This window comes from Trichechus manatus, unplaced genomic scaffold, assembly GCF_000243295.1.
Source record: "Trichechus manatus latirostris isolate Lorelei unplaced genomic scaffold, TriManLat1.0 scaffold00075, whole genome shotgun sequence".
Classification (NCBI taxonomy): domain Eukaryota; kingdom Metazoa; phylum Chordata; class Mammalia; order Sirenia; family Trichechidae; genus Trichechus; species Trichechus manatus.
This window is the reverse complement of record NW_004444011.1, coordinates 1,052,546-1,065,593: the sequence shown is the minus strand read 5'-3', so window position 1 is coordinate 1,065,593 and position 13,048 is coordinate 1,052,546. Positions and strand designations below refer to the sequence as shown.

The window sequence follows — 13,048 nt, the reverse complement described above, 5'->3', positions numbered from 1 at the left end:
AAGAAAATGTTCTGTATCCTACTTTGGTGAGTGACATTGGGGGTCTTAAAAGCTTGCAAGCGGCCACCTAAGGTGCATCAATTGGTCCCAGCCACCTGGAGTAAAAGAGAATGAAAAACACCAAAGACACAAGGAAAGTGTTAGCCCAAGAGACAGAAAGGGCCACATAAACTAGAGGCTTCCTCAGCCTGAGACCAGAAGAACTAGATGGTGCCCGGCTACCACCAGTGACTGCCTTGACAGGGAACACAACAGACAGTCCCTGATGGAGTAGGAGAAAGGTGGGGTGCAGAACTCAAATTCTAGTAGAAGACCAGACTTAATGGTATGACTGAGACTGGAGGAACCCCGGAAAGCATAGCCCCTGGATTCTCTATCAGCCCAGAACTAAAACAATTTCCGAGGCCAGCTCTTCAGACAGGGATTGGACCAGACTGTGGGACATAAAGTGATACTCGTGAGGAGTGTGTCTCTTAGCTCAAGTAGATACAAGAGACTAAATGGGCAGCTTCTGTCCAGAGGTGAAACGGGAAGGCAGAGAAGGTTAGGAGCTGCTTGAATGGACATGGGGAATCAGGGGTGGAAAGGAGGAATGTGCTGTCACAGTATCGGAAGAGCAATTAGGGTCACATAACAACGAATGTATAAATTTTTGTATGGGAGACTAACTTGAAATGTAAACTTCTTTTAAACTACAACAATAAAAAATGAAACAAAAGAAGAAGAAATATAAATTCTTGGGTCTTACTCCAGATCTCCTGAATCAGAAATGGGGGATGGGGCCAGGCAGTCTGTGTTTTAACAAGCCTGATGCACACTCAAGTTTGCAGGCCACTGCTCTAAATCATAATGAAATGGTAAAAATTCATGACCTTGAGTGTTGCTTTACCATTTGTAGTTATATTCCAAATCTTGCATATATTATCTATATAAAATTTTCTGTCTTTTCCCCTTTTTATAGTGAAGGAGATGATTCTGTCAATTTTTATTTTTACAGAAAAATTTGAAAACAACCTGAAATCACAGTACTTCTGGAGGCCCAAAAGAATGGAACTTAGTTTTGGAATTCACCACTATGCGGGAAAGGTGGGAACCCTGTAGAATTTTGACTTTCTCTTTAGTTTTTGTCCAATAATAAAGACATGAAAATTATGGACAGAAATATTTATAGATGGTATTAATTAGATAGCCATGTGTTTTTGCCCCCATCTGGCTCTAACTCTGCCCTCCAGCTTCCTACATTCTGTCCCTACCCTTTGCCAGCCACTCACTGTGAAGAAGACCACCCCTCTAGGTCCCTAGAGGCACCTACTTCTAGCATCTACCCTGAAAAGTTATAAAAAATCCTTCTTCTTTTAGTTCAGTAAACACAAGGTTATAGTTTTTCTAGAAGAATTTTTATTAAAAAGCTAAGGGAAAATAAGGAAGAAAAAGACTAGCTTTAAAGAGTCCATCTTTCTGATGTAAGATCTGACTTTGACTGAGATTGACTGGCAATGGATACTTTTTTTTCCCCTTCTCTTAATGATACCCGGTTCAGCTACTAACTGAAAGGCTGGAGGTTCAAATCTACCCAGAGGCACCTGGGAAGAAAGACCTGGCAATCTAATTCTGAAAAATCAGCCACTGAAAACCCTATGGAGCACAGTTCTACTCTGACACCCGTGGGTTGCCATGAGTCAGAACCAACTTGATGGCAACTGGTTTAGTTTTTTGTTTGTTTGTTTGTTTAATGATAGCTGGAGATCTTTTATATAAACTGCTTTTTTCAGATCTTAAATGTTTCTCTCTTCTTTCCAGCCTTTTTCCCTCTCCCCTCCCAATAAGAGAAGATGCCAGGCTGGACCTATGGTCAGATACTGAGACAACCCAGATAGATGGAACTGGCTAATAGACCATTATGCAGTTGGAGAAAGACTGTGTACAGATTGATAGATACACATCCTCACATCAGAGCAAACCTCAGATGCTTTCTCTCCCTTCTGCAGAAAACAATGGGTCATTCTCTCCCAATGATGTTAAAAGTATTGGAGGACTAAGGAGATGTTCAAGAAAACAAATGTATAAAATGAGAAATACATAAACAAAATAAAATACCACAGAACCCTGAGCATTCTAGTCTACTTGGCAACCTCCATATTTCAGTTGGTATTCCAGTTTTTTGTCATAGAAAAAACAATCTACCTTAAATCATTACAGTTTTAGCCAGTCAAAAGGTTGGCAGTTCAAATGCACCAGCCACTCCTTGGAAACCCTATGGGGCAGTTGTACTCTGTCCTATAGGGTCGATATGAGTTGGAATCAACTTGACGGCAATGGGTGTGGTTGGTTTTGGTATAGCGTCTCTCATGATTTTCCGTACATGATTTTCCAAATAAACCTCCTTTGAAACATTTATAACAATTGCCCATGATCACTTTGGAGGTCCTGCTTGGTACAGTTAATGCGCTCAGCTGCTGACTGAAAGGTTCAAAGTTTGAGTCCACCCAGAGGTGCCTCGGAAGAAAGGCCTGGTGATCTAATTCTAAAAAATCAGCTATTGAAAACCCTGTAGAGCACAGTTCTACTCTGACACACATGGAATCACCTTAGTTGGGGTTGACTCGATGGCAACTGTTCATGATCACTTTATCCAGTTGTGTTTCGTGATCGTATAGGATCATCCTACAGAAATCTTTGGATTATGTGGATCTTTAGAAAGTCTTAAAATTATTTAGAAGCAGCAGAAACACAAACACCCACAGTGTATTTAGATCACACTGCCACTCAGATCAGGGTCGCTATGAGTCAGGATCAACTCGACAGCAGTGGGTACCACTCAGATAAGGAGCCCTGGTGGCACAGTGGTTAAGCACTTCACTGCTAACTGAAAGGTCAGTGATTGAAACTCACCACCTGCTCTGCGGGGGAAAGATGTGGCAGTCTGCTTACATAAAGATTACAGCCTTGGAAACTTCATGGGGCAGTTCTACTCTGATCTATACAATCATTATGAGTCAGAATCAACTCAGTGGGTCTGGTTTTTTGGGTTTACCACTCAGATAAAAATGCATAGTGGCAATTCTCTGCAGGTGGCTCAGTTATCATAGAAATGAGAATGTCTTGGTAGCCTCAGTGTGCTCCACCTTCATAGCCCCTCTCAATCCTCCAAATAGAGAAAAGAAATACGCCAAAATTACAACATAATAAATGGGAGGAATGAAAACTCTTTGGTCATTTCAACCCAAATAAAGTCAGTCAGACACAAGTTTTTCTCTGACACGATACACTGTAAGCCTGGAGAGGAGTGCTTTTCCAACCAAGTTGTAAGGGCTACGTTTATAAATCTTTGTATCCCTGCTGCCCAGCACAGAGTAAGCTCACAATAAGTGTCTATTGATGATGATGACAACAATGACCACGATGACAATGTTGATTGTGATAATTATGATAGTATACTTTATCTACAGGTCCTCTATAGTGCAAGTGGGTTTTTAGCTAAAAATAGAGACACTCTACCAACTGATATTGTGCTACTTTTGAGGTCGTCAGAAAACAGTGTAATTCGGCAGCTAGTCAACCACCCTCTGACAAAAACAGGTAAGATAATTTCTTTTAACCAAGAAGGTTTCTCAGGCCTTGGCTAATCAAGTAGTTTCTGTCTTTATGATTTTCATGAGTATACTCCCCAATTTTTCATGTTTTGTCTTCAGTTCACTAAATATATGTTTATTAACATCCTCAGCTCCAGATCATCTGAAGAAAATGTAAAGGTGAATATAAAGAAACTAGGCTTTCATTAAAGGAAAACTTCTGGAGCACTCACTGGATATTATGATGATATCCTACCTACTCCCTAGAAGAGTGTGCTTATCTCCAAGAGTTCAGATTACTGGCTGTTTTCAGGGGTGGGCAGCCTTTGAGGTTCTAGGGTTCAGTGAGCGCTGACTTATTGATTAGAAACTCCTATGCCTTTGTTCTACCCAACCATGTATACGCTTGCATTTTCTTTCAAGTAGGAAAAAAGTAGTTTGAGTTGCTTTCTTTATTAGAGTTTATAATTGTTCTCTGCATTTCTTTATATGTATATATACATATATATATAACTTTACTGAGTTACATGCAATAAAGTGCATATATTTAAAGAGTAAAATCTGATGAATTTTGACTTACATAAACACCTGTAAAACCATCACCACATCAATAGTGAACATATTCATCATTCTCAAATGTTTTCTCATGTAATCCTTTGCAATCCTTCCCTCCTGCTTCTTCTTGCCCCTTTCCTCCCTCCTCAAATAAATTTGCATTTTCTAGAATTTTATATAAATGGAATCATATAATATATACTGGGGTTTTTTGCCTGGCTTCTTTCAATCAACAAAAATATTTTAAGATTGATCCACATATTGTTGTATCTCTCGATAGTTGATTACTTTTTATTGCCAAGGATGGATGTACAGGTAGTCTCTGACTTACAATGGGGTTCTATTCTGACAACTCTGTCATAATTTGGTTTTACGTAAGTTGAATACTTCATTTTTGTTTGTTTGTTTTCATTATTATTGCCTTTTATTATCAGTATCTTTATAAATCCGATCTTTATTTGTCTTCATTTGTCTTTGGGGAAAACATCACATATAAAACTTACAGATACATTTTAATAGATAAAAAATGCACAAATCATAAAAATGTACTCCGACAATGAAGGAGAGTTGGATAGTGTTGGCGTTTTGTCAGCTATAGTAATAAACTCCACTTGTGGAAGGTTCTGGATCCTCTGGATTATCCCTGGGAATGGAGATGGCATTTCTAGTCAGAAAATTAGTGAAAGTTCTCTGTATGGTCCTTTTCTTTTTTTCTTCATATACTGCGTGGTAACATCTCACTGCTTCTTGAATCTTCCTATTGACTTTAGCAAAGCAATCAGCATTTGGGTCCATGATTTCAAGCAATGGAAACCCCTGATTTAGTTTAGAAAAAAACTCCAGCTAATCTTTTCATTATAAATTTTTTTGACAACTTCTCTCCTTCCTCTTCCTCATTGTTTCTTTCTTCTTCAGCTTTTTTTTTCCTCTTCAAAATCCATTAAGTCCTGATCTGTCAGTTCCCTTCTTCATGACCTATGTGCTGTTCCACATTGGCAATATCAAGTTCTAAATTCAGCATTCTTGCCATATGGACAATTTTTACACGGATCTCTTCTGTCATATTATCCTGACCAAGTGCTCGGAGCATGTTCACATAACTCAACAATTGTTTCTATATTCCTGTCATGCTTTTCCTGTAACTTCCTCCCAGGAAGATGCAATATTTCAGATACACTGACGGTCCTAAGTGCGGTTCGTCATAATTTAAAAGTCGTTAGGTCAGGGACTACTGGTACTATAATTTGTTTATCCACATACCTCTTAATGGACATTTGAGTTGTTCCAATTTTTGCCTATTACAAATACAGCATCTAAGAACATTCATATGTAAGTATTTAGACATGTTTTCATTCTTCTTGGGTAAATTCCTAGGAGTACAATGACTGGGTCATAGTATAGTTTAACTTAAGAAACTGCCAAACCATTTTCTAAAGTGATTGTTCCATTTTACATTCCTACCAGTAGTGTATGAGAGTTCTCGTTACCCCCATCCTCACCTATATTTGGTATAGTCAGTTTTGTTTCTTTTTTTTAAATTTTAGCCATTCTAATAGGTATGTAGTGGCATTTATTAGGGTTTTAATTTTTATTTCCCTAATCTTCAATGATGTTCAGCATCTTTTCATCTGTTTATTTGCCATCCAAGTATCTTCTTAGTTGAAGTGTCTGTTTAAATATTTTGCCCACTTTATTATGCACTTATAAAAGTTCCTTATATATTCTAGATAAAACTCCTTTGTTTATTATAGGTTTTGCAATTATTTTCTCCCTGTCTGTGGCTTGCCTTTTAATGCCTTAGTAGTGTCTTTTGGGGAGTTTTTGTTTTTTGTTGTTTTTTTAATGAAGTCTCATTTAATGATTTTTTTTTTTTTTCTTTTTTAGTTCCTCACTCTGGAGTCATAGTCAGGAAATCTTGGCCAACCCCAAATCTCTAATATTTTCTCCTAGGAGTTTAATAGTTTTAGTTCTTAAAATTAGGTCTATTATCCATGTAGAGTTAATTTTTGTGTATCTTGTGAGGTAAAGGTTGAGGTTCAATTTTTTTGCATATAGCTGTCCAATTGTTCTAGCACAATTTATTGAAAAGATTTTTCTTTCCCATATTTAATTGCTTTGGCATTCTTCATGAAAATCAATTGACCATATATGTATGGATCTATTTCTGGACTCTATTCTGTGTCATTGATCTGTTTGTCTATCTTTATTCCAATACCACACTTCTTGATTACTGTAGCTTTTTAAAAAGGCATGGAATTAGGTAGTCTAAGTAATCCAACTTTGTTCTTTTTCAGAGTTGTTTAAGCAATTATAGGTCCTATGCTTTTTCATATAAATTTTAGAATCAGCTTGTCAATTTCTACCAAAAAATTATACTTTTACTGATGAGACATTGGTGCTTGGAACTGTTGAACAGCTTTCCCAAAGTTAACTCATTAAGAAGTGCTACAAGTAGGCTCCAAAGCCCAAGTTCTTTGGTTCTATATTATATCATATCCACAATTCTAAAATAACAATGGCCCTTTGCATGCACGACTTCAACTATCAAGTATAGTCCAATTATGATTAGGAAAAAATGCACCAAATTTCCTTGCAGCTCACATCTCTTGTTTGATTTATTACAGGTTTGTTTATCAGGTCTCTAAAAAATCAAAAAGGATAGATTTCCTGAAATTAAGGTCTCTGCTAATTTCAGTTCGTGTTGATATGATTAGTTGCACTTTAAAAAGACTTTTCACTTACTGTTAAATAATTTTATAACTAATGTAGCACATTGCTAAAATAAAATTATTAATCCTTTGCTAAATTTACTCTAGTTTTTCAGTTTTAAGATAAGCTTAACACTTTTTGTTACTAGATGAGTAATATTAAGTACTGATATCTATGAAGTAATGCGTCTATCCGAATTAATGTGTTATTGACAATTTATATCTGCATCACGCTTCCAAGAAATCTCCAAGTCTGTGGTAATTTTTTTCCCAATTAAAATTTTTCTCTAAAATTCTCCTAGACTCCTAAAAAAATAACAATAAGCAAAATTTCTGAAGCTGCCTGCCGTAGTTTCCTTGGGTTGCCATAATAAAATACCACAAACAGGTGGCGTATGAGAACAGAAGTGTATTGTCTCACAGATCTGGAGGCCAGGAGCCTGAATTCAAGATGTTGACAGGGCCATACTTTCTCTGTCTGCTCTAGGGGAAGATCCTTTCCTGGTCTCTTACTGCTTCTGGTAGCCCCAGGCAATCGTTGGCATTCCTTGTCTTGTAGAGGCATCTTCTCTTGGAGGTCTTCTTCTTGTGTACCTTTCCCTGTCTCATTTCCTCTGTTATAGAGACTACTCAGATTGAATTAGGACTCACCCTACTCCTATACAACTTTATGTTAACTGATAACATCTTAAAAGATCCTATTTCCACACAAGGTCACGTTCATAGGTACCAGACATTAGGGCTTCAACATATCTTTTGGGAGGACACAATTCAATCTGAAGATTATCTGTTACTCTCTGTCCACTGCTGTGTTCAGTAAGTTTCATTTTGAAGAGTGACCAGTGCAGTGTACACTGTTTCAGCCCAGCATGACAGTGATCACACCCCATCTCAGCACTTCTCCAGGAATCAGGAAGGCAGCAAGCAGAGCACAGGCACTGCCTACCACATCCAGGCAGGGCTCTTCCTGCACCATTATCTCAGTGCTCGCCTTTGGCAACCACAAAGAATGTGCAGGATTTGCCAAAAACATTTAGCTTTTACTTACCAGCTAAAACACTGAGAGAAGAGGAGTAATCTTCCTCAAGTGATACTGCATTCTGGAGATATTTTGCACATTACTATTAGAATGATAAACTCTTGGTTTGTGGGTTGTGGTTAATTGTGCTTGGTGAGGAGTGAGAGAGAAATGACCGTGAACTAGGGGCCTAGCGGCCTAGCATGTGCCAGACATATTATCTTGTTTCATCAAAATTCCATGAGGTAGGCATCATTATCCCCATTCTGTGGAATCATACTGCAGCTCAGAGACTAAGTAAATTACCCAAGGGCAACACAATTTAAGAACTACATCTGAGATTCAAACCCAGATCTTTCTGGCTTCCAAGACACAAGCTGTCTTGGGTTGTATACATTTTCTGTGGCCCCTTAGTACCAGGTCATAGTAAAGCTTAACCTGATTACAGAAGATTTCAGATACCCTTTGCCACAAAAATAAGAAACGGGTTATTCCCTTTATCATAATTACCTCATATTTTCTAGAAATTGAAAGGAGATTTAACACTATCTAATACTTACTTCTAAGGTCCCTGGATGGTGCAAACAGTTTGCACTTGTCTACTAACCTGAAGGTTGGCAGTTCAAAGCCACACAGCAGCACCACAGAAAAAAGTCCTGTTGCTCTGCTTCAGTAAAGATTATAGCCAAGGAAACCCTACAGAGCAGTTCTTTACTCTGTAACACATAGGGTCACCATGGGTTAGAAATGACTCAGTGGCAAGGGTTTTTTTTTTTTTTTTTTTTTTTTTAATACTTTACTTTTCTCTTCCCCAAGCTGGAGTTTTTTTCTGAATTTAAATTTTGTTGTAAATGTTCACATAACAGCTTATCCCTATGATTCTCAGCAAATAGTTAACCAAGCATGTAAATATTAATGTTGTGGGATCAAAAGTGTGCTTACTTTAACATTTAAAAAAGTGAGAAGAATCATGTAGACATTAAGGATTCTAGAAGGTATATTAATTTTATCTACATTCCCACAGGTAATCTGCCACATTCTAAAACTAAAAATATAATAAACTATCAAATGAGGACTTCAGAAAAATCAATTGACCTGACAAAGGTAAGAAAATGCATTTTTCATGTCAGTGAATCTAAGACTCTAACCTTTTCAATGGTCATATTTGTGTGCTCCCAAAGGTAAACAGCCTTTCCCTTAATTTTTCTTTCTTCCTTTGATCTTTCTTTTCTGCTTAAACAGATATCATAAAGTTATCTTTATATTACCTCTAGTCACTAAAATCATCATGCATTTCTGGTATATCCCTAGCTCTTCTTTTATAGCTCTTTTTTTAAATGTTATATTTAAGATCCACAAAAAAATGTATTATCCAGGGTTAGATATATTCACATTCCATGCAAGACCAATTAAAATTCCAATGAGATTGACAAAACAATTACCTTAATGTAAAAGTATCAACATTTTTTATTGTTTTATATATTTGAATGCATGGACTAAGATATGCTGAAGGAAAATGCCACAGACTTCCTGTAAATCATGAAGTTCGATAGAGTAGATACTGAAGCACCACTGTCTTCCTTGGTCTTCTCAGGGTGAAAACGCAGAAGCCACATGCCATGCCAGAGAGACAACCAACATGAAAACACAAACAGTTGCATCATATTTTAGAGTAAGATATTAAGTTATATTTTGTATTGCCTAGGGATGTTATTCATTTTAAATGAGAGTTACAGATCAAAAACTTGTGCCAAATGTCAGAGTGCCATTAACGAAAGAGAATTTTTATTTATTGAATTTACTGTGAGATGAAGGATATATTAGAGAGTACTGTCAGAAGTCTGTAGGTTGGTTTTACTTTGCTATTTCACCTGTGAAATTATTGTATCCTAGGTCAGTCTTAGGGAGCCCTCCTGGTGCAGTGGTTAAAGCAATTGACTGCTAACCCAAAAGGTCAGTGGTTAGAAACCATTAGTGGCTCTGTGGGAGAAAGATGAGGCATTCTGCTTCCATAGAGATTTATAGCCTTGGAAACCCTATGGGGTCTCCATGAGCTGGAATCTAATTGATGGCAGTGGGTTTGGTTTTCGTTTTTAGGTCAGTCTTAATGGAGATCTATATCATGAGTAAAATTTATCCATAGAACCAAATGCACTTCCACTAAAATAAAACCTAAAATGGTTTTCAATTCAATACTATGATAAATTTCAATTCTCCTTCCCTCTCCTGGGTAAGTTTAGGATAGACAGATGGGGCACGGTTGAAAATCCATCTCCAGTCTAGATCTCCCTGCACATTCAAAAAAAAGAAAGAAAGAAAATTGCAATCAAATCCGTTCCAATTCTGTGTGTCAGAGTAGAACTGTGCTTCATAGGGTTTTCAATGGCTGCAATTTTTCAGAAGTCGATAGCCAGGCCTTTCTTCCAAGGTGCCTCTGGGTGGTCTCAAATCTCCAACCTTTGGATTAGCAGCCAAGCATGTTAACAATTTGCTCCACCCAGGGACTTCACAAAGATAAGCTGAAAACCTCAAAAGGAAAATAGAACTTCATGCTCTACTGAGGCACAGAGAAGAGATACCAGGATGCAGTAACATGCCACGGAAGTCATTCTGTGCTTACCTTAGCAGAGACACAAGGTGTAAACTTTTCTTCCTCGCAGAATATGGGAGAAAGCAAAGACAAGAAGCACTTCATTTTCTCTGTGCTCTGGAGAACACTTGATAACCTTCCTATTATTATTGGCACCAGTTATTGTTTATATCTTCTGATAAAATCATATTCACCAGCCAATGAAATTGAAGAAAATACAGCGTAAAACTTGGAAATTATTAGTATAATTTAATGCAGGGGAGAGGAGGAAATTGAGTTAAGTTTACTACAAGTGTTCATTGAATAAATCTAGTTCTCTGACAGAATAGTGAAAATACTTTTTAAAATAGCTGGGTATTTTTATTAAATATTCTTCAAGTCCTAATCTCACCACACACACTGTGTGCTTAATCATCTTTGAGCAGTGCCTCGTACCTCTGTGTACTCAATGTCTCCCTTTTGCTGCCAATACAGTCACCTTACATTAGGAATGCAACACAACTGAATCACCAAAAATATTTACAACCAGATAATTTCTTTCTTTCAGTGAGTTATCCCAACCCATTATCATACCACTGTTGCTGAACATCAAACACTCTGTATCTTTGAGCCAGAGTAGTTCATAAAATTGTTTTAATCCTGAGTTCTGGCAAAATAGCGCTCTAGGCAGAAGCACCACGCCATGCTTCCACAGCAAAGATCTGAAAAACTAAGCAAAACAGAGAAAACAGCAATCCTGAAACCCTAAAACATCAAATGAAGAGACAAACAACTCAGCCAAGCACCAGTGGAGTGAGAAAACTGGCAGACAACAGAGAGCGAGGAGAGATTCTTGCAGAGGTCCCCTATCAGCTAATGCAGCGCAGATCCGCCATCTTGGACTCCTATCAAGGACCAGCAAATGGGGGTATGTGAAACCTGCTTCACGGAGCTTCCAGCAGGAGACAGAACAACTGGTAATTTGCGATATATGCTTTCCCAACTCCCACCCTTCTTCACCCCCACTCGGCCTCCTCTGTTTCCCGTGGCCACAGTCTCTTGTCCAGGAAGCACTGGCTGCTTGAATTCCACCTGCCCACTCTGGCCGGCTCTCTGAGTGCCATTTGTTGGCTGCTGGTGTTGCTTTTTTTCCGCTTTGTTTGATTTCTTCCTTACCTCTCACCACCTCCCCCTCCTTTCGCTCAAATACCTGGCTCCATGCGCCATTTTTGCCTCTTCCTGAGGGGCTGCGGAGCTCCATTTGAGTGTGGAGCAGCTTCCCGGACTGGGCTGCTGCACTGGTGGGATCCTGGGGCTTTTGTATGTTTGTTTGTTTGTTTCGGGTTGTTTGTTAGTTTTCTATTCCTTTTCTTGAGTTGGGAGCCCGTTCTGCCCAAGCGGTGCTGAGCGGCTTGGAGCCTACCCCCTCAGCTTCTATAGATGCGCAAAGGGATCCATGAGGGCATTTCTTTTCTCTTGTTTTTTTTTTTTTCCTGTTTTTTGGGAGGCTTTTCTTGTTCTTTTTTTTTATTTGTTTTGCTTTCTTTTCCCCCTTTTTCCCTTTTTGTCTTACTTCATTACTCAGTTTCTTGTCTCTCTATACATTCCTTCTCTTTCTGTTCCCTGAATACCTGGCGCTGAATACCTCTACGCCTTCTAGCCAGGCTGTACTGCAACACCTGAGAACAACTTCCCCAGACCTCATAGCTGCACCTGTGGGATCCCTGGGAGCTTTGCTGTTCTTTTTCCTTTCTGATTTTTATTTATTCATTCTTTTCTTTTCTTTCTTCTTCTTCCCCTTTTTGTTTTTCTCCATTTCATAGTCTCTCATCTCTCAACTCCAACAGCTAGCTCCCCTAGGACTCTTTTTTGATCGTTTGTATGTTTCTGCCTCCTTTTCCTCTCTCCTCTCTCCCATATCCATCTTAGCTCCACACATAACAATCTCCCCCCTACATCCTGCCTACCTGTACCATGCACTTAAGATCGCACCACCAAAAAGCAGAGGCATGGCCTACTGGAACCTGCCCTGCACTGATTAGCGACCTGCCCTGGTGGCTGTAGTAAGTGCCACAAACCACCCATCCCAGTAACTCCTCTTCACCTAGACCTGCCCTGCTGTACCATATCCGAGCAACTGATCCTGCCAATTGGAGAAGGAGGCGAAAAGTATCATGTCCACAGATGAGCAAACAACAAAGAACACACAGCCTGCCTGCTCAGACATAGCCAATTTTTTAAAAAGCACAAAACAAACAAATCTACAATCAGTAAATGGGAAAAATAACTACAGAATGCCCTGAAGACAGCAGACAATATCAAAACATTTACAAAAACAGGACAGGATGGTTCCAGTAGGCGTTCAAAATAAAACACCATATGACTTTCCAGTGGAAGAAAAGGCACTAGAACTACCTGATAGGGAATTCAAATCTCTAATACTCAGAATTATCCAACAGATGAAGCACAAGGCAGACAAAAATGAAGAAAAAATAGACAAAATCATGGAAAATACAGACAAAAATTGGAAAAATTCAGGAAAATAATGCAGGAACAAAATGCCAAAATAAATTCACAACTAGAAATTATTCAAAAACAACAATTAGAAATCCAAAAGATAAACAAC

The 13,048-nt window shown here is 38.4% G+C and overlaps 1 protein-coding gene across 1 annotated transcript in view; it reads left to right on the top strand.

Moving 5' to 3' along the window:
• The window catches only part of MYO3A (myosin IIIA), a 299,063-nt gene that overhangs the window by 234,807 nt on the left and 51,208 nt on the right, over positions 1-13,048 (top strand). Inside the window, exons 20-23 of the mRNA XM_004380568.1 lie at positions 998-1,086; positions 3,450-3,579; positions 8,878-8,957; positions 9,448-9,525. Of these exons, the coding sequence (XP_004380625.1) occupies positions 998-1,086; positions 3,450-3,579; positions 8,878-8,957; positions 9,448-9,525 (377 nt within the window). The remainder of the gene's footprint in view (positions 1-997; positions 1,087-3,449; positions 3,580-8,877; positions 8,958-9,447; positions 9,526-13,048) is intronic.